At 43.0% G+C, this 21,465-nt stretch overlaps 4 protein-coding genes across 4 annotated transcripts in view; all 4 read left to right on the forward strand.

Annotated features, from left to right (window-relative positions):
• Positions 1-51: 51 nt before the first annotated feature.
• LOC139813048 (protein brown) lies at positions 52-4,657 on the forward strand. Its single transcript, XM_071778300.1, has 11 exons — positions 52-392; positions 771-819; positions 908-1,088; positions 1,204-1,402; positions 1,693-1,885; positions 1,966-2,139; positions 2,222-2,324; positions 3,005-3,226; positions 3,309-3,550; positions 3,955-4,055; positions 4,119-4,657. The coding sequence occupies exons 1-11, from the start codon at positions 212-214 to the stop codon at positions 4,301-4,303; spliced, it is 1,830 nt and encodes a 609-aa protein (XP_071634401.1). The 5' UTR covers positions 52-211; the 3' UTR covers positions 4,304-4,657.
• Positions 4,658-6,545: 1,888 nt separating this feature from the next.
• Positions 6,546-10,594, forward strand: LOC139813044 (uncharacterized). The gene is made up of 6 exons (XM_071778298.1): positions 6,546-7,485; positions 8,302-8,509; positions 8,640-8,840; positions 8,919-9,174; positions 10,080-10,212; positions 10,296-10,594. The coding sequence occupies exons 1-6, from the start codon at positions 7,201-7,203 to the stop codon at positions 10,428-10,430; spliced, it is 1,218 nt and encodes a 405-aa protein (XP_071634399.1). The 5' UTR covers positions 6,546-7,200; the 3' UTR covers positions 10,431-10,594.
• Positions 10,595-11,056: 462 nt separating this feature from the next.
• Positions 11,057-12,059, forward strand: LOC139813045 (uncharacterized; the record flags this gene model as incomplete). The annotated part of the gene is made up of 2 exons (XM_071778299.1): positions 11,057-11,170; positions 11,244-12,059. Coding segments are annotated over 2 exons (291 nt in total), but the record flags the coding sequence as incomplete, so codon positions are not given.
• Positions 12,060-12,562: 503 nt separating this feature from the next.
• Sdc (Syndecan) overlaps positions 12,563-21,465 on the forward strand; it is a 70,787-nt gene continuing 61,884 nt past the window's right edge. The window contains exon 1 of the mRNA XM_071779851.1: positions 12,563-12,988. Within this exon, the coding sequence (XP_071635952.1) occupies positions 12,914-12,988 (75 nt within the window). The 5' untranslated portion in view covers positions 12,563-12,913. The remainder of the gene's footprint in view (positions 12,989-21,465) is intronic.

Here is a 21,465-nt window from a genome sequence, read left to right on the forward strand (position 1 = left end):
AGCGGTTTGTTTTGCTGAACCCGCTCACACACAATGATGGGAACGCTGAGATTCGAGCTTAGCAGATCCTAATTACTAACCTACTTCGTAAACATCTATGCGACTTTAGATAACGGCGATAAGAAATATTAAGGAATAGAGAACGGAGATAGCGACATTTGTTTGGGATTCAAGAGATTCCTGCGACATTAACGAGCTTCTAAAGTGTGAGATGGATAGTTATGATAGTGCGAAGGTAACAGATTCGATTGAGATGACTTCCCAATTTTCTCAGCTCTTTTGGAAAAACTTGTCCGTTACTGTGCCTGCCGAAGATGACGATTGTTCGAGAGAACGATGGTGCAAGTTTTTGCGCAAAAAACCTGTGAAAACGTTGAACATACTGAAAGAGGGTAATTCTCTTTGTCAATATTGAAGCGCAATGAAAAATTTGTACCTGGATTTAGTCAGATTGTTGATCATTCAATGATCTGTGATTTATTAATCTATCACGATAAGTAAGGTAAATGTACCCAATGCCTGGACACGTACCTATGTCTGGACACTTTTATCATTTTAGTCTTTAAATAAGTTTCATGACGCGAATTAAAATCAAAGATTAAAAACATTTTTCTTGTATTATATTTTTATCTTTGATTTTAATTCGCGTTATACTTATTTAAAAACTAAAATAATAAAGGTGTCCAGACGTAGGTCTTAAGCATCCCGGCATTGGTACATTTACCTTAGCATTTCTATTTATTAGTAACAGTGCTTCTCTTGTTATAAAGTATCCGGGTATGCAGAGACTGGTAACATGTTCGCTATATTGGGACCGAGGTATGCAGAATACAATACAAAGTATATATCTTCGTGATTATTCCATGCTAAATTCACGGGTCATGGATGTACAAATTTGTTTCTCCAGTGGTGCCGGCAAAACCACGTTTCTTGCCACTTTGGCGAGAAGACTCGAATTAACTTCGGGCGCAGTAAAGATCGACGGGCACGACGTTTCTCGAGAAACGATGACAGCAATATCGAGCTACATATCGCAATTTGATGTTCTACCTTCCACGCTCACTCCCAGGGAACACATGTCGTTCATGGTATCGAAAAAATATATATAAGAACTTATGAAATAGTAAAACAGGATAAAATTATTGACTTATAATTTTTGCACGCGATCGATTGTTTTTCATGTTTCAAGCTGTTCTTTTTTAGTGCGCTTTGAAAATAGGAAGTAGTTACAGCGTGCTACAAAGAAAATCCTTAGGGGAAGAATTTTTGCGGGATCTTGGATTATACAAGTGCATCGACGTCGCTATATCCAAGCTATCCGGCGGCGAAAGGAAGCGCTTGTCGCTAGCCGTGGAATTAGTTACGAGGCCAAAGATTTTTTTTTTAGACGAGCCTACCACGGGTAAGAATTTAGATTTACGTGAAAGTAGATCTTGATTGTCGCATGTCGATCGTTAATCGTCGAATATTAAACATAGATCTATCTATAGTAATAATTTTTATGAATTTTATACATTCCATCTTTAATTGCTTTTGAGTCTTGCACCGATTATTCTTCAGTCTTGAAACGCAAACTTATACCAAAGCTTGATAATTAATATATATATTGAAAATCAATTTAATATTACTGATGCTAATAAGCATTTTATCAAGGAATTTTACAAAAAGATATAAATGAATATTCGAGTGCAGGTCTGGACACTTTCGCCGCAATGCACGTCGTGCAATCGTTGAAATTAATCGCCTCGAGAGGCACCATAGTCTTCTGCACAATTCATCAACCAGGTATGATGATATACAACATATTCAGCCACGTGATACTGATGGCCGATGGTAGATCGGTATATTTTGGAACGCTGAGAAACGCCACGAATTTTTTTGACAGGTAAAATTCCAATATTTCGACGCTCGCAATTAGTTTATCGTGAAATGATAGAACAACATCGATATATTTTACGCACACAGCCAGAATCATCACTGTCCCGTAAACTACGACGAGTCCGAATATTACGTAAACATTCTGTCACGCTGGAATCGAGCGGATCGCAATATCGAGCTGTGCCGTGCGTTCTCACGATCGCCGCTATCAACGATCCCCGTGGTTGAAAATATCCCGGTTTTCCACGCCAGCCCTCGAAAGTATTGAAATAAAACGGCAGCAAAATTTCTCGAATAGATTTTCCCGGATAACGTTCATGGAGCGTAATAATTTTTGTCGTAGAATGTCAGGATGGTTCGTGCAGTTTTACTGGTTGCTCTGGAGAACATTCCTGCGGGATAAGAGAACGGCCTTCGACAATTGGGTCATGTGGTTCTCTTGCGCGGTAATAAGATAGAAACAGAATTTTAGAGTAATTCCGATCAAAATCCGATTAATTTAATCGGCGATTGACTCAACCGACAGAATTACTTGCGGCAAATTTTCTAACATCTAACTATATTATTCGTTGTTCCCAATCTAGTCTTTTTTCCATATCTGTACTTTAGAGGTAAAGCATTGTATCTCCAGTTTTTGTCAAAATGAAGTTGATACATTTTTCAATGTAACAGGAGTTTAAATTGTATAATAATGGTAAAGAGCGTTTTATTATGTCTATTATTACTAGTTTCTAGGATACAATGTTTAGAAAAAGTCGGATTAAAAATTTTTATAGTGCTTAATTTTTAAAGCAGGTACAGCGTGTTGGCAGTTGTACTATTAAACATGTCAGTTTAATTACTTTATTAAAAATTTGATAAACCCAAGGCGCTTATACTTTTATTTAATAAAAATATATCATTTCCTTATTTAACCCTTTAAACGTACCTTTTGTTTTCTCTGAATAATAATGGAGATACGATTCTTTACCTCTAAGGTGCAGATATGTTAAATAATAAAAGATTAAACCATGTTAACGATATAAAATACAGGTATTACTTAACAAGTTAATCGCCGATTAATCGGAGTCTTAGAAACAAGAAAAGAGGCAAAAATTGCAATGAAAAAAGATCTGTGATTTTGTAGCTGTCCATCGTCTTCGTAAATATTTTTTACGCTGGCACCAACTCGTCGACGCAGGAAGGCATACAGAACGCTCGGGGGGTGTTGTACCTGACGATCTCCGAGGTAATTTTTACGATCGCCTACTCCGTCGTTTACGAGCTGCCCGGCGAGCTGGTTCTCTACGTGCGCGAAAATACCGTGTACACGCCCGGGCCTTATTACCTCGCCACCGTTCTCGCCCTGGTAATTACTCGTTGGCGTATACGTTATAGAAGCGACATAGATCTCGCGACATTATCACGATTTCTCGACGGAAATTCCTCAGATACCCAAGGCGACATTCAAGGCGCTCTTGTTCACGATCGCGCTATACCTGGCGCTGCATTCCGAATTCTCGTTGCTCAGCTTCTGCTCCTATTGCCTCTGCACGACGGCGGCGGCGATTTGCGGTATCGCGTACGGCATGACGATCTCCAGCTGGATCGCCGACATCGATATCGTGATTACGATAATGATACCGCTCGACATGTTGTTCCTATTGATGGCGGGGACGTTTTACAATCTGCGGTAAGTGCGCTGTCCGCTGTCCGCTGTCAATATCACGACCCCAGACAGCACGTCCAAAATCGGGACATAAGACGTCTTAAGGGAGGAAACCACTGTGACGGTTTTAAAAAATCGAATTTTTTTGCGGAGGTACACGGCACCACGCAAATATTAATATTTTTTAACGATTTTTTAAACAATATATTCAATATATGTTTTAAAGAAATAACAAATCAATTTCATTAAATTTATTATTTCTCACAAAAAAAAATGTATGAAAATAGCATTTTTTCCGACCGTCACAGTGGTTTCCTCCCTTAAAAACATTTTAAGATATCTTCAAGACATGTTATGTCCCGATTTTGGACATGGTACACTGGGACGAACAGAATTCCATCGCGCACGTTAAAAGTTGATTCCCGTAGGACCTTGCCGAGCTACCTGGCGTATTTCAAATATTCCTCCATGTTTTACTACGCCACCGAAGCTATATCGATAGTACACTGGTCGGAGATAGAGAACATTGGTAAGAGATGGTTAAATCTTTTGGGGCTGAGCTTTATTAACATTTTAATTTTTCTTTCCTCAGATTGTCCAGCCAGTCGCGGCCTGCCTTGTCTATCGAACGGAACAGAGGTTTTATCAGAGTACGGATATAACGAAAATAACTTCTGGTGGGACATGATCGGACTGCTGCTTCTAACAATTCTGATGAACATCACCGCGTATCTCGGCACGAGAAGAAGAAGAGCGTCAAGGCCAATCGCTTATTAGTCGACGAGACGCAATCACGATGCATTTTCCTAATGTTATTAATTATGTAAAAGCTCATTGATTTCTTCAGATTACATGGTTTGATAACGTAAAAATTCAATTACTGTGATCTATTTTTCATTATTGCAGAAATTATAAATATACGACGTAAATTTTGGAGCAAAAGGATAGAATCTTATTATCTTATTGCACTGACAAGACGAGACTACAACGATGGTAATTATTAGGTATTAGATTCAAACTGTGTGTGTAAGTGTATCACACAGTTAATAAGAAACTCAATTACCCCAACTCTTTCGAATACATAAATAAAAAGGTTAAAAAATTGTTAGAATAAACGTAAATACAAGTATACCCCACCGTAAATTCACGCCGTTATTTCTCGTCTTTTTCGAGAAGCTAAAACTTCCCTTCTCGCGTAAACGTTAAGTCAAGTTGATCTCCACGCGCGAGACTAATTTAATCGTGCATTACGCAAACCGACGTCGTAGCACTGAAGTATAAAGAATAAGAATAAAGAAGATTGTAAATAGAGCGATTGTAAATAGCGATTACGGTCGCGCGGTTCTCTGTTAGTTTTCTTGATAGATTTATGAGAATGCTGCAGAAACTACGAGCGAAAAACGAACTAAAACGTGAGGAGACAAATTCCGTCCTTGATAACAAAAGGAGAGGAGCGAGGGAGAAATGAGAGATATGCGCGAGTTCGATCATGGGAAAATCTTATTTATTTTAATTTCGTTTAATATTTATTTCTCTGTATTTATTTTCATTTTTATTTATATAATACTTGATTTTATTTATTTAACTTTTATATATTTGTAGTAGTTTCTCGTCGACAACCATCTCGTTGAACTCGGTTTACAAACTCTCGACTAGAGAGTCGAGCGAATCTCTCCCTCTGATGACCGATTTCCAGGGTTGGGAAGCAATGTGTTACAAGTTACTTTTTTCCAGTAACGATTTGATAACGGCGTTATTTTTTTTGGTAGCTGTAAAGATAACGCAGATACATTTTTGGGTGGGTAATGATAACGAATCGAACAGTTACTTTAATCGTTGTTTTAGGCCGGGTCTACAAGATCTATCAAATATCAGGTCGAAAGAAAGTTCCCCAATGAGCGATAAAGTACCTGATGATAACGAGGACTTTTTTGCCTTTCACCAAGAAACAGTCAAATTTCAATCCTTTATTTTTCAAAATTAGTAACGATAATGGTAACGAGTAACGGCAACTATGTATAATAGTTACTTCAAAAAAGTAAATTTCTTAATCCTGTCAATTTCCGGTAGAAATGGCGAAATTGCAACAACTTTTAAAATCTGAACTTTGTAATGTCGAAATGTTGAACGACTATCCAAATATTAAAAAACTCTTTATTAAATACAATTACACACTATATACTTCCAGTGCTCGATAGAGCGCTTATTCAGCGTTGGAAATTCCGTATATTTACACAACATCAAAGAGAATATCTTCACGACGATGAAGCATGAGCTCCTATTAAAAGTTAATAAATAATTTTGGTTGTTTGGTTTTGAGAACAAAACTCAACAAGTTTGTTTATTTAACAAGAAACCATAAAAATCCTTTATCTTCAACTTATCTTTAACAAATAAACGTATGGTTGGATTTGTTAAAATTTAGTTTTCGTTTAAATTAAATAAAGTAACGAAAATAGTAACGGCAATTTAAAAAACGCGAGTTAATTTTTAAAATTAATAACGATAAAACGGGAACGAGTTAGTTTTTTGAATCGGTAACGAGTAACGGTAACTATATATACTTTAAAAAAGTAACTATATATACTTTTCCAACCCTGCCGATTTCCGGCACATCGGGCCGAGAATCGGAGGGGTAAGAGGGTAGGCGCGGTGACAAAGGGTGGGGAACTGGGGAAGCAGCGTGTTCGCGGCAAAACGAGATGGAAATATTGGAATCGGCGCAATATGACTCCGCGACAGGTCGCGAAACGTAACGAGACAATGTTTGCGTTGCGCGGAACGTCGCGTCGCGGCTATCCCTCTCTCTTTCCTTCTCTCTTTCTCTTCTCCTCGTCCTCATCTCGTTCAGCCAGAGGGCTTCCCCTCTCGCGTCCCAGCGGCGCGGCGCCGCGAACCGAGGATTTGTTAATATCGAGCGCGTTCTAGCTAGTACCGTGCCAAAATGGCCGACGTTTAGTCGTCCCTTAGTTCGGGTTTAAGTCGGCCTGCGTTCAGCTTCTCTCTCTCGACCGTTCTCGTACCGTTATTCCGACGTAACTCGCGTCGCGTCGCTTCACGCACTCGTGTGTTACACACGCGTCTCGTCCCACGAGCCTAATCTGGTACCGAAATATCGCATATAAAGCATTTCATAAATTCCATGTGATTAAAACGAGTAAAACGTTATAATCGCCGAGACGACCAGCGTATACAAAAGACGCTCGACTCGTGTTTCTTCGCGCGAGGAACCAAAACGACGAAGGTCATCCCCGGTGAACTCGAGCGAAGGGACAGTTACAAACAAATACCGCGAGTAACTCCGAACTCCGAGTAGACCCGAGTCATTCGAGGAAACGTAATCGCGCGGTGACTTTCGGGGCACTCGGTAGATGCGTCGGCGACGCGCCGGTAGCAACTAAACAGCTGACTGTTCTAAAACCGCGCTTAAACAAGCAAACCGAGGGGGGCTCGCGAAAACAGCGGCGGATCAATGCGCGACGGTGCGAGGAGAGACGTTTTTGTACATGCATGCGGCTCGAACTAGGCTCCGTGCTCCGTGGGATTAACTCGCGGGCGGATTAGAGAGACAAAAGTCGGCGCCGGGCGCGCTCGCTCTGCCCGCGAAGCGAAGTTGAGAGAGTGTGAAACGGAGCACGCGCGCGCGGAGATCGCGAGATCGGCGAGTGAGAATAATGTCCGAGGCGACCACGGTGCTACTGAAGAAGCGAGAGCGGACGCAGAACTGGATCCCCGAGGAGAAGAGCGCCCTGTTCGCCCTGATCAAGCACCACGTGAGCGCGATCGAGAACAAGAAGATCGACGCGGGCGCGTCCGCGATGAAGTCCATCGCCTGGCAGCAGATCTACTGCGCGTTCCGCGGCCGATTCTCCGCCGATCGGGACATCACCAGGATCCGGGAGCAGTGGCGGCGGATGAAGGCGCAGGCGAGGATGGAGATGTACACGTACGCCGAAAAGGTAAGCGTTGCAATCGCGTAAAACCCGGGATTGGAAAAGTTTTTTTTTTTTAAATAACTATAATAATAGCTACTGTTACTCATTACCGATAAAAAAAAAAAAACTCGTTCCCGTTATCGTTACTATTTTCGTTACTTTATTTAATTTAAATTACTTTTTTTAATTTAAATGAAAAATTAAATTTAACAAATCCAACCGTACGTTTATTTGTTGAAGATAAGTTGAAGATAAAAAGTTACGATTTTTATGGTTTCTTGTTTTAAATAAACAAACTCGTTGAATTTCATCAAAATTCTTTATTAACTTTTAATAGGAGCTGATATGCTCCGTCGTATCGTCGTGTCGTGAAGACATTCTCTTTGTTGTGTTAATACGGAACTTCCAATGCTGAATAAGCGCTCTACCGAAGCACTATTTAGAAGTAGTGTATTTTGTATTTAATAAGGGTTTTTTTTAATATTTGGATAGTCGCTCAACATTTCGATTATTTCAAAATTCAGATGTTGAAAATTATTGCAATTCCTCCATTTTGAATTGAAACGCCTGTTTCGCGATGAAAAGCAAAAAATCATCGTTATCGCTTGAGGGGGGGGGGGGGCTTTGTTAACGATTAAAGTAACTATTCGATTCGTTACCATTACAGTTACTATTGAAAAAAAATAACCAAGTCGTTACTGGAAAAAAGTAACTTGTAACGCGTTACTTCTCAACCCTGTAAAATGTTTGATATGTTTCGCCGAGAGAGTAGAAGCTTCCTCTCCTCTAAATTCTCTTCTCCTTCTTCTCATTTCTTCCCCCGCCGCCGTTCGTGCACAGGTGCGAACCCTGGGACCGGAAGTGGCCGCCAAGTCCCGTCCGTCGAATCTGTCGATCGAGGTGTGGCGACTGATGGAGAACGTGCGCAAGAACGATTGCGAGATCGTCGATCGTTCGGACGACAGTAGTCAGGACAACGAGAATTCGACGAGTCGGATGTCGATACACGCGATCTTGGATAAACTCACGTTACCCACAGAAACGTCAGGTTGGGATATACTGATTGACCGTCGCGGTTTCTTTTTTTTTTCTTCTTTCTTTTTTTTCCTCCCTCGATTTCCCTGATTTCGCCGACTTGGAAAAATCGCGCGAAATTATATATAGAAATGATTATTTAGGGCCGGGGCAGGAGATTAAGATCGAGGTGAACAGCGACACCGAGGACGAGAACAGTCACGGCGAGGTGTCGCGGAAAGCGTCGGAGGACGATCTCTCGCACCGGAAGCGTCCCAGGATGACGGCCGGGGATGAGCCCGTAGATCTCGTCGAGCAAAAAAACACTTGCCCCGACAGCGTGTCGACATCCCGTGTCGATTTTGGTACTCCAAATATTCCGTTTCTTCGCTTGCGCGCGCGCGTGATAGGATCTTTGTTAGCGGTATTGTTTTGTTTTCAAGCGGTGGAGCACGGCGACGCGAGGAACGAGTCGTCCGCCGACTGGAACGGCGGCCTGGCGACCTGCGACAAGGACAAATCGGTGCAGAGGGCGACGTGGATCTTCAAGTCTACCCAGCGCGAGCACGAGATCAAGCTGCGGATGCTGCACATCGAGCTGGAGCGCGCGGAGCTGCAGAAGCAGACCGCCGTCAACGAGCTGAAGACATCCGAGCTCAAGAAGCAGCTGATGCAGGATCAAGTCGACGAGTACTACAGGTCGAGTACCGAACGGATTTGATTAACCAATTACATTAATTAAATCAACCGAACTGCAGAATTGCTCATAACTAGACATCGGATTTTTTATATTAACATGATAGTGCGGATATCCCAGCTAGCAGAAAGTTCTAAAAAACATTTTAAAGACATCACAAAAACGTTTAAAAAGATTACATAATTTTTGGACTTGAATCTTTTAAAAGCTTCTGGTAGCTGGGAATGTGCTGGGCTCGCTTGATTAAGTTAATTAGAATTTGGTCGAAGTCGCTCTGAGAAGGTAACCGCGAAACCACGTTCAAATTTATGGAGGCTCACGATACGAGCGCCACGCGCCACGATGCCGCTGATCGCCACTGAGTTTTGCGTTCTAAGAATAGTGTTTCGTTCATGACTCGGATATCGCTTGGCAGCTCATCCCTGTCGGCTCGCCAAGTCCTTGCTGGCCTTCTGATACCGAGTATTTCGTGATTGGAAAAATGCAACGAGCAATTACGACGTTTTCGCGGAACGTTTCTGCATTAAGGTATCAGAAAAGCTCCGCAGCTTCAATGTCGAGCGATTTTTCGATCGTGCCTGTCCTCGATTCATGCTTCCTACCTACCCGGCATTTTCCCACTGCAAACATAGATCCCGATATATCGTTTTTCTTCGCAGTAATATACCGATGTCTTCTGCTTTTCGTACTTAAGAGTATATCTTATCTTCTCGCTATTATAAATAGAGTCATATCTTCGCAGTGCCGTTACAGATTTCTGACATCACCCCGAGTAGATGCCGTATCAAAATTATGTAATGGTTGGGCTGAGAGCAGACATAACCTTTGAATAATATTTTTTTTATTTCTAAGCAGAGCTTCCTGCGGCTACAAGTACTTATTATATTTGAAACGTACTTTGTTACAGTCATGTGAGGATGGCTGGAGAACGCGGTTCGGGTGCTGGCAAGGGAGGAGGTAGCGGTGGTGCTATTCGTGACGCTGGTGGTTCTTTTGGAAAAATGGAAGCTGCCCACGAAGACCAATACTTCTACAACCTGGTCGGTACATATATTTCCCGTTAATCACATTTCACGTTAACCATTCTGTTTGTTCGTTATACGAATCTGAAATGTGATTTCAGCAAAAGCAACAGATACAAAAGATGCGAGAGAGCCTGCATGACGAGATCTCATTCCACGAGGAACAGATTAAGCGTCATCAGGAGGCTATAAATCGCCACAAAAAACGGATTTCAGATATGGAAGAGAAAGAATGAATGGAAAAAATTATATTACCGTGATACTCTCGATTTCCGCGGCTATACTATTGATTTTGATGCAAAGAAAATAGATCGAAAATAGTAGAATAGAGTATCACCAGTCTTCTTATGTATAAAAAACTGTTACATAGATATTAAATACAATGCTCTTAATATATACACATATATGTTACTTAAGCATTGAATGGTATTTCCTTGAATATCATATGGATCGTTTATTTTGGCGAGACGATATCTTTGTACTTAAAACGTTTGGAAGACACTCACACTTGGAAATAAAACGTGTTTTTCATTGTTGCTTAACCTTGGTTTAGACTGTTTTAAGACGTTGAGTCATTTCGAGACGCGTTAATTTTGCAGATGCGAGTTTGTTTCGTCCGTCTCGTGTAACCTCGGCAAAAATATTTTCCGTTTAACAGACAGTCAAAATTGCGTATACAAGATATCCATTTTGCGTTAAATTTGTTTTTATTTCGCGACCGCAATGCTGCGACGTGTTCTCGAGGAAACGCGTAAATATACGCCTAGGTATTTAATTAGAAATACATTTAATTCGCTGACAATATTTCCACCGCGATTTCCATGCTTTGGGGCTTACATTATTTTTTTAAACCGATGTAAAAAGAGACTCTTCTTTCAGCTTTAGACATTTTAACGGAAGGAAGAAGCACGATTCGAAGACGGATCAGGCGTTGCTTGGCGATGTTGCGTGTGAAACGGAATATTATTACAAGCAGGTGATACAAACATTTTCGCAATAAGTTTTAGAGTCAAACGGTAGCCACGACGTAAGGCATTACGGACAATCAGGATAGGAAATTGCTGCAAGTTGTCAAGGAGAAAACGCAAGACGAGGTAAAACACATGCAGAAAGAAGTGCAGATCATGCGGAACAAGATCGAGGAATATAATCGCGGGATTAGTGAGAATCTGAGATTTCTGAGGGGCCTGGAGAGAGATTTGTCCGCCGGCGACAAGAAGACCTAGGCAATCACGTTCTCGTTTTTAAGAATCGCAATCTTGTGAGACCGATTTGGAATAAACGATTCACATCTCTTTCGTCAGTTTGGTGAAATTTAGCTGATTGCATCAATCACACGATTTCTTTATACATTTAAGCGGCCTCTACCCTGGTGAAAAAATTTCTAATATTTTCTCAGAAATTTTGTAAGAATTGTATGAGGATTTTCGGATTTCAGTATCTGTATGTAGGTACGACATTTTTTTATAAACTGCACAGATTTTATGCATATTTATTTAGATTTTTACAAAGACTGGCCCTAAAAGTCTGAAGTAGGTATTTTATTATTATTTTGTCTGAGTTTTTCTGAAAAACGTTCGAATTCGTATAAAAAAATCTGAAAATTTTTACAAAAATTCTTGAGACATTTTTTCACCAGGGTAAGCGTAACAATTTCTTACGTAATTTTATCGATCACTTAACGTTCGCATTAATTTTGATATCCATTTCATTTTATCCGTGCAATATCGCGCTAGTAAGAGTACAATATACACATAAGAAAATGGAATATAGTAAAATTTTTATTTAAACTTGGAAAAATGAAATATATATCAGTCGATGACGAAACGATTAGCGTCATTTATTATTTAAAGACGGCTGGAAACCTTTGGATCTTATTGTACATATGTATTTCTTATTTCTTACTCTGCAAATATCTTTCGTATCATATGGTACATACATGAAATCATAAATAGAATTCCATCTTGAATTCTATCGCGAATCACAGATCATTTCAAATGGGTTTAATACAGTATTTAATGCGATCTATTAATATCCAGATATTTCATAGATATGTAGGTTATACATCGTATGCAATAACAGCGTACGCAATAATCTTTATTTAATAAATTAAGCTATGCTTCCTCCGTTAATCTGAAAATTTTTATAGAAATGTTGAGACATTTTTCCATCAAAGGTATTAGGTTGCATCGTTAGAACATTTACTCAATTACTCTCGGATTTATTTAGATTTATCGATTCAGACTCTATTCCGGAGTGTCGGCGCGTTCGTAATTGCCGCCAAGGACCGAGTTGGCGCCACGCGCTACGGGCGCCGACAGATGACGCCGCGCGCGGGCGCGGCGCGGCGAGGCAGCATGGCGGCCAGTCGGGTCGGTCTGGTCGACGGTAGCGGGCGATCGTCGCGCCGCCCAGTGTCTCGCGGTTCATCGATCAGTGTGGTGTGTGTCCGCGCGTTGTTGTTCCGGGAGAGATCTTTTTTTTCCTTCCCCTCTCTCCCTCGGAGCGGAGCGGTCGGTCCCGAGACCCGACGACGACCGACGTTTATCACGGGTACATCCTCTGCCCTACGCGCCGTCGTCCCACGCGGAACGTCGCCTCGCGCTCTTGTCGCCTTACCGCGAGTTCCACGTTCCCCCTTTCCCCCGTGAATTCGTGCGCGTGCATACGGGACGGGCGCCGGGGCGAGCGGGGCCCATCGGGAACACGGGACAGAAAGATGCGGCTAAGGATACGCTGGATACTTCTGATCAGCACGGCCGTGATCCTCGCGGGATGCGATGCCGCTACCGAGGTAAGTTTCACACCGTTTCGCATCCATTTATACTATCCGCCTCGACAATCCCGACGACGGTCCTCGACACGCGGCCGCGTTGCGGCACGAGGGGCGGTGAGAGGGAGGGAGGGGGCGTCTCGCGAGAGCCGCGACTGCCGCGAGACGGAATCTCTCTATCGCGGCGTAGCGCGACGCTCTCCGCTCCGTTTTTCCGTTGATTTCTTTTTCTTTTCACGCGACGTCGCGCGAGGAGGCAAAAGCGCGCCTCTGCCTTTCCCTCCGGAGCGGTTAAGTGTTACGCCGCTATCGAGGCATTCTCGCATTCTTGGCGTCTCGTCGGAGCCAGTGGTGTTCAAATCGAGGCCCCCTGAAGTGCGCCGCTTTCGCGTTTATAGTAGGGTCGGCTCGCCGTTTTCTGTCTTTCTCTCTCTCTCCCGTGCGCGCGTGCGCTCTCTCTCTCTCTCTCTCATTCCTGTCCGCGGTTTAATTTTGAAAGAAACGCCGAAACGCGAACGAGCGAGAGACCTTTTTCAAAAATTGCCAATACGACCCGCCTTTGCTCCGGAATCGTTCAAAGCGATACAAAGCGACGTTCTCGCTTCTTTAAAAGGACCCGCGCCCGTTTACGATTCGAAAACAAACAAACGGTGTTTCGGAGCGACGTTTGTCAAATGAGCGCACCGGGTTGGAAAGTGACGCGCGCTCTTTCTCTTTCTTTCTCTCTCTCCTTCTCTCTCTCTCTCTTTCTCTCCGCGAACTTTTGTTCCGGTAATAAGTAAACGTTCGCGCCGGCGGAGTTGCGCTAAAGATCGAGTTTATCCCCCTTCGATAACGTCGTAATGAGGGCTTCCGCGTTGTTGGCTTTGTTAATAGAAACTTGGGGAAAGAATCGGAAACAAGTTGGACGCGCGCGCAATCTTGGGCGATTCGCTAATGAGGATGAACGGGATTTTGGAAATTCAACGTTTAGCGCGCGATCTCCGAATGAACGGGCCGCGACAGACGCCAATTATCGTCGGTATCGCGTGTCCCGCGTTTATGTTTTTATCGCCAAAACATCCGCGGCCTGTACGTTAATTAGTAAGCGGGAATTCTATATCGCGGAAAACTCACCCCCGCGCGAGCGCTTTTTGCGAAATAATGGCCATTCTAATGATGGTCGCGGTAGTGTAATTCGTCGCCGGCAAAATACGCCAGCAAAATATTTGTAACGTTCCGCGCCGCCGGGGAGTTTTTTTGTGACATGCGTTGACTAATGGCCAGGATAACAATTTATAAAGGCGGTCCGTGGTATCGATTGAACAAGATATTCAACCAGTTTTATTGTCGCGATACGTTACGACGCGACGCGACGCTCGCGCGCGCGCGAAAATGTTCGTCGAAAATAAAAGCGGAGCACCGCGTTTTAGATTTTATCGTTCGCCGAGTGACGAGGGAGAAAGAGATCGTGATCGAAAAGAACAGCTTTGGGCTGATCGCGGAAAGGTCGAGAGGCGTAACGCGCTAAATTTCCGCCGAATCTCGCGTTCGCGTAACGATATTCGCCGACTCGTTCATGATGCTCGAGAATATTTAGAGCCGCTCGAAAAATTCTCGTATTTCGTAAGTAACCTGAGATACGAGATTTCTCGCGGCGAGAAGGGTTCGCCTCTTCCTCCCGATCGCTTCGGTCCTCTCTTCGCCGACAAAAAAATATTGTCTCGCGCGAGAAACGCGCAGAATTCGGCGCGAATATATTCCGGAGGAGAGGCGGGTTTTTCTTCTCTTACGCTTTATCTCTCTCTCGGGCCGTGCCGAGCATAAATCCCGTGCACCGCGCTTACACGTAGCGTAGTTACATTTTACAATTGCCGCGAGGACCTTTAATGCAAGCGGCGGAGAGGAGAGGAGAGGAGGGGCGAGAGAGACGGGCCGGGCCGGGCGTCCCGAAAGGCCGGCTGGTTTTAGCGGCCGATGAAATATCGCCGGTAATAATCTCGCTGTCTTCGCGCGGAAAATGCATACCTCGGTGCCGCGCGCCGCTTAGCCGTGAGAGGAGCTTATAAATATTCTTTCGTATCGCCGTCGCCGCCGCCGCCGCCGCCCGTGCCGTCTTCGCCACGGGTCTTTAGGCGAGAAAGAATCGTTTCTTAATAGCGCGAGGCTCGTTACCGATTCTCTTTCGACGAGTGCTTCATCGAGTTGCCCGAAAATTGAAACTCCGTTGTACTCCCCTTCCCCGTGTAATTATTTTAAGATAATTCGGCGCATTTATACACTTCCAATATCGAATGCTACAATGTCTCCGCGAAGTTCTCTGTATTTGTCTTCCGTGAATTGTCGGCTCGCGAATAAATCGCCGTGTGTGTGTGTGTGCGCGCGCGCGCGCGTTAAATTGCTTCCCGGACTTCCAAACAAAGAAATGTCAATAGGTGACTGGGTTCGTTCCGCGAATCTCCGTTTCTTGTTATCGGAGAATGGATATACGAATAGCAGACGTCGTACGGTAAATAAAGACCTTCGCTCGAAGATGAGACTCCGGCGCGGTTTTAAAACAACGCGACGAGTCTCGGCAGTCAGCTGACGGTAGATTTAATTTCGCGCGTATTATTCCGGGAAAAGTTGGAAGCTGCGCGCGCGCGCGCGCGTACGTCGACTTTAAACGAGCTTGAAAAACCATCTTGAGGATCTCGCTTTTCTCGCCGGAAGGAGCGCCGATACGGCACGACGACGTTCCACGAGAACGACGGACATTAATGGCCTTTTACGGCGACGCCTGACCCGTCCGTCGTTAGATCGTGTCTCGCGGCTACTATATACGTGTACTCGTCCGAGTCACGTAGTTACGTGCGCCGCCAGTGGATATGTGTGGGTATGAGGAGAACGAGGGCATATGTCTTTCGATACGACGGTGTCAACCGGCGTACACACGCCCGGTGTAAGTGTTGGCGCGGTGTTCGCTCCATCACGCCTTTCCTCCGCCGTGTATACGAGTCGATAATTGATAGACAGCAGGGACAACGGTGTCGCGTCGTCGTCATCATCGACTTCGCTCTCCACTCTCTCTCTCTCTGTGAGAGAGGAAGAAATTAAGTTTGATTAATGTCGCAACGCGATATCGGGACAGTTTTGTCGGGGAAAATTGCGGGCACGTGAGCGTCAAGTGGATTTTCGCGGTATCGATGACACGTGGCACGGTCGCGTGGGCGTCTCGTTAATTATTCATCCCGCTGGTATCGTAGAATACCGGGCGATTAATGTAGAACTTAGCTAGATGCCTATTCATTTCGCTCCAGGGCAACTCCAAACGACGCTCCACGGTCCAAACTTGCTCCGTTTGCCGATGCGGGTAAATCGAGACGGATTCTATTTACCTTGGCGAGCCGCATTGTTCCCGCCTTCGGTTACGGTATAAATTTTACGTAATTACGTTAATGCGCTTCGAGAGACAACACCGTTGCCCGATACGCTACGCGACGAGAGAAATGAACACATATTTGTTTCTCAACTAATATGTATATAATTATATTAAAACGTTTACGTTGAAATTTTGCTCGCAATTTGCTCGCTTTCTCAAATATCGTTGGGGAAACTTTTTTTTACCTTCGCCAGTATCGCGTAGCGCCATTTCGTCAAGTTTCCAGAGTGGTTTAATTAATATTTGAACGTTATGTCTTCTACGTGTATCTCTCTCCCTTCCTTCCTCCGGGTATCCGCGTAGTTTGTGAGACAAGTCATCGTTGGAGGAGAGTGTCGCCTTATTTGGTCCGTTCGAGTACGTGAGGAGGAGTCTTAATTCGTGCAACTTCTCGACGACGAATCCTGAATTTCGCGTAGAAGATTCGATTGCCTTGCCCAACAATGCATAAAGTTGAGTTATTCGTGGATATACACGTGTGTTTTTTAACTCTTTGACTGTTGACAACGGAAATATCCGCAAAAAAATAGCCAGTACTGTTCATAACGGAAAATCCGCACATCCAAAGCATTCAAGAAAAGATAATATCTTTAACGGAGCAATTAGAACAGGCCCTATATCTTTATGTTTTTGGGATTGCTAAATTCTTTGAAATCAAAACTGCGAATTTTTAAATTTTGCTGGATTCAACATGGCGGACCAAAAATGCAAAAAATTATTTGATTTGCATAAAAATTTATATTCAAAAGTTTTTGAAATCGCTGATTTCAAATTTAAAATAAAAATTGAAGAAATTAAAATTGCAAATTCAATATAATGAGCAAAAAGTTCAAAATATGATTTAATTGCATAAAAAGTTTTAAAGGGATTTTAAAGCTGCTGATTCCGTTTTTAAAATTGAAAATTAATTTCAAATGACGGATTTAATATGTCGGCAAAAAATTTACAATATTGCTTGGTTTACATAAAAATTAATTTACAAGAATTTTTATAAATATTTTTACCGTTTAAAAATTTGCAATTTTGACATAAGATTTAGATTCAGCGACTCAAAAAACCCTTAGAAAGCACCTATTTATAATTTTACTAATTTTACTAATTCTTTTGTCAATAAGATTTTTGGCCCACAAGCATTTTTTTCGCCAAACAGCCAAGGGGTTAATGTATTGCAAAATAGCGTTTTAAAAGGAAGGAGGAAATTGGAACGCACGTACCTATTAATGGAAAGCATACTGGTGTCTATAATTACATCTCGCAAGCTTTTAGAAACGATTGAATTGTGTGTTTTATCAAAACCGAGGAAGATAACCGTTTTCCTTTATAATATTTATCGCGCGATCTTTGAGGTTCCGTACGACAAGGTAGTTATTAAATGATTTTTGCTGCGCTTAACGATACGTTGGTTGGAAAAAGGATCGGGCAAGTGGGTCGGGCTTTATATCTCAAATAATCGCGGGGCTCGCGGCGGCACGCGACTAACGGGGAAAAGAGAAGCATCGGGAGGAAGGACGAGGAGGAGGAGGAAATATCGGGGTCAGGCGGTAATTTTCGTATGAGATTTAAGTATTTTACGAGCGCCACCCATTAAAACGCCCCCGAGCAAAGCTCTCGAGAAATCTACGTTTTTCTCCCCATCGCGGCATCGGTCTATATTTCATACAAGTTCCCCGTGAATATGCATTCTAATAAGCATTCGCATAATAGTTTCTCTTTATGGATTTTCTTGAACGCGATGTGTACCTTGAATTTAACTATCGGTCGGACGGTCGGTCGGTCTTGTTCAATATTTCCATTATATTCCGGCTCGTGTGGATAGCATCACAATTCATATATGTATTATATAATATTATATCAGCATGCGCGAGCACGTACACATGAATAAACGAAGATAATAAAAAGTAAATAGACGGTAAAGCAGCTTCTCAATAACGGGACATCGAACGAGAGAGTCCGTACGATAACGTGGAGAGGGAGGATAAACCTTCGGGATCCTTTCTACATCCTCGTTACAGTGCATCCCATCACGCTTCGCCTCACTTCGGGTCTCCGCGTCTCGTCGACTTCCTTTGAGGACAAACTCGTATAACGATACCGTGTTTCTCGCGCGCGCACGCGATTGTAAAAAATAATTTTTATATATTGCGTGCGCGTTTCTCCACCTTGGAAACGGTACGCCCCGTCCGAGCGTCGAAACCACCGATGAAGGCGAGCCACATCAAAGGCCAGTTTAGGTAAAGGGCGTTATCGGATACTTACTTAGGAATTAATGTAACCGAAGTGCGCGCCGCGCTATGTACGCAACGCATACGTGTGACGAGTGCGGCGATCGAACGATGTACGTGCAACGATGAAAATTTACATTATACGAGTACGTAGATGTAAAAGCTAAATTATACTTCGTATAATAAATTAATGACATAATAATTAGCAATTACGAAGTTAATTAAAACCGCCTCATCCTTTTTCCCTATTTTATGCAAAACGAATTATTGAATAATGATGATGACTGCGTTTCATATTATATATATTTCTGTACACGTGTATATATGTACCTATATTTATACTGTTTATAGTTTGTCGATGGTATTTATGGATTTTTTATGCGGTATTCAATAGACGTATACTGGCGGTTTAATGTATTTCTAGCGTATAATTTGAGAAGCCATTTAAAGCTTCAGAGACAGCTTTCGCGACAAAAGGCCTTAGGTTCATTGTCCTCCTCCGAGGACGAGTCATTTTCTTCGTGAACCTCACTCCGTTCTTGCCATCATACTTTAATCTGCGGTTTCTGAAAGCTCCTTCTGCTTTCGGTTGAGGTCGGACTTTCGTGGATCTCGCTCTCGTTTCTTACACACACACAGGTATAAGGATTGCCACAGTCCACGTCGCTTGGATTCGCAGTCTAAAAGTCGCCGGTAGTGTACCGGGGAACCCTTCTACAATCCACCCTCCCCCTATCTCGGAAAGGATGGCAGGGGCGCGCGCGAGCGTCTCGTGGAAATTGGCTCGTTACTCTTCAGTTTTCGCAGGCTTCCGAGCTCCTCGAGGGCCCCAAAAAAACTTTCATCCATCTTGCTCACGCTGTCGCACGGGCGACAAGCTTCCTTCCTGTATGCTTTTTCAGCTCTTCCTTTTGCGAGTTTTCGAGCTTTCCACAACGCGCGCGCATTCCTTACCTTCCGAGCTTGCAATTCCTCTTGGCGACGGGATGACGTTTGAGGGTCTATGACCCGTATTATGAAGAATCTTACCTTAAGCAAAGTACATCCATACTAAATTCTCTCTCTCTCTCTCTCTCTCTCTCTCTCTCTCTCTCTCTCTCTCTCGGAAAAGAGGCTTTTAATAATACCTATCTGTGATTCAGTCGCAGGATCATTTTTACGCTGATTACGTTTGAGTTTTACGCTCGGCTACGACTCGTATTTCGATAAATCGGTCATCCCAAAAGAATTCGCCCCAATTTTGCTTGCAGAATTCCGAATGCGATACCACGATGGCGAATAAAACAATCGCGCCGCTTTGATTTTAAATAATTTGCCGGAAACTAATGCAACGTGTGCCCAGACGCGTTTAATGCATATTTATGCGACAGATCCGGCGGGCGTTGCGTTTTGCATATCGCCGGGCATCATCCTGTTCCATTCCTTCATCCGTTTATTGAGTCTGGTACATCAAGGGGCGGCTTTAAGCGTCCTTTGAGGGATGTCAAGATGCGAAATAATGAAACGGCCAACGTTAAGATGGATTAGAAAACGCCGTTCGACTTTCCTTCCCTGCGCCTATCTTTCATTTTCTTCACGCTGCTCTTCTTTCCATGTCAGAGAATGAAAAATGGATCGATAATAACTGGCGCATAATCTCATTTTGATACAACTATTATTATACAATAATATTATTATACGAGATATTAATACAACTACTCTACATCCGTCTTTGTACATGGAAATCTTAAAACTTTATGCACTCGATACTTGTTCCGTGCATCGAGCTTCTTTTAAATAGTTGTTGCAGTTATATACTTATTCTCATTCAAATGTCTCACAACAGTCCTTCGGCAGATTAGCGGATTTCCTTGTTACGCTTCTCTTCTCCGTCGATTTCTAAATCCGACTGATAAAATTTGAGGATATATCGATACCGTCGTATTGCAGTCGACAGAATGTTTCAAGCATTTTCTATCGCGAATTCCAGGCTCTTCCTTTTTTCCCATCTCATTTTTTCCTCTTATTTCGTGCACGTATCTTGTCGGTTGCCAACTCAGGAATATACCTTGGAGTTTATATAGCTCTAATACACCGAGGGAATTCCTCGTTATACAGCGACTCGTTGTCGGTACTGGTATTATTATATCGGCAATAATTCCGATTCGCGGAGAGCTTTTCTCTCGCTCATTCAATTTCAATTCAGTTTAGCTTCTCTCTGTCTCTCTTTCTTTCTCTTTTTCATCTGCTTCCTCTACTTTCCTACTTTCGTTTCTTCCTTCCCGTACCGCGACAGTCTGTCGCGCGGCACGACCGACAATTACTCGTATCTCTCCTTATGAAATCTAACCGCCTACGACCTTCCACTTCTAGATAAGGATAACTCGCTTCGGTGCACCGAGATTCTTCGAATTTTCTCGAGCGGAACAAAAACGGAGGAAGTGATTTTCGATCGCTTGGCGTAACGCCGAGACAAGTATGTTTCGGTATCATTTCATTTCGCTAAATGTTCCGTGGGCGAAGAACCAAGATACACGTTCGTATATATATACGTGCAAAATTGTGTTGCCAGGCGAGTTTTCTCGTTCCGAGAACACGATAGCTTATTTGTTCTTTGTAACTAAAGTTTTGTTTTACAACCGATTAGATTACATGTTTGTCATTATGGGGATAAGATATTACGCGTTCTTGCATGCATATAAATATATTTATCTTGCACGCCGAAACGGACGGAATTTTTCTTCGCGCCGCCTTTGAAACTTGGTGAAATAATCGACGTTACGATCTCAGGTTTTTCTTCAAAGTGGATGCTCCTTGCTTTAAGAGGACGGTTCCGGGATGCGCAAATATGCTTACTAGACAACCGGGCGAAACTTGTTGTTGAGTTCGCATTGTTA

The sequence above is a fragment of the Temnothorax longispinosus genome, chromosome 5 (assembly GCF_030848805.1).
Source record: "Temnothorax longispinosus isolate EJ_2023e chromosome 5, Tlon_JGU_v1, whole genome shotgun sequence".
Lineage (NCBI taxonomy): Eukaryota > Metazoa > Arthropoda > Insecta > Hymenoptera > Formicidae > Temnothorax > Temnothorax longispinosus.

What these genes read in the sequence shown, in the direction of transcription:
- LOC139813044 (XM_071778298.1), top strand. Translation starts at nt 7,201, where the DNA reads ATGTCCGAGGCGACCACGGTGCTACTGAAGAAGCGAGAGCGGACGCAG. An exon ending in TGTACACGTACGCCGAAAAG is followed by an intron (nt 7,486 to 8,301) that starts GTAAGCGTTGCA and finishes GTTCGTGCACAG; the next exon opens with GTGCGAACCCTGGGACCGGA. An exon ending in GTTACCCACAGAAACGTCAG is followed by an intron (nt 8,510 to 8,639) that starts GTTGGGATATAC and finishes ATGATTATTTAG; the next exon opens with GGCCGGGGCAGGAGATTAAG.
- LOC139813048 (XM_071778300.1), top strand. Translation starts at nt 212, where the DNA reads ATGGATAGTTATGATAGTGCGAAGGTAACAGATTCGATTGAGATGACT. An exon ending in TCATGTGGTTCTCTTGCGCG is followed by an intron (nt 2,325 to 3,004) that starts GTAATAAGATAG and finishes GTGATTTTGTAG; the next exon opens with CTGTCCATCGTCTTCGTAAA. An exon ending in GTCGGAGATAGAGAACATTG is followed by an intron (nt 4,056 to 4,118) that starts GTAAGAGATGGT and finishes TTCTTTCCTCAG; the next exon opens with ATTGTCCAGCCAGTCGCGGC.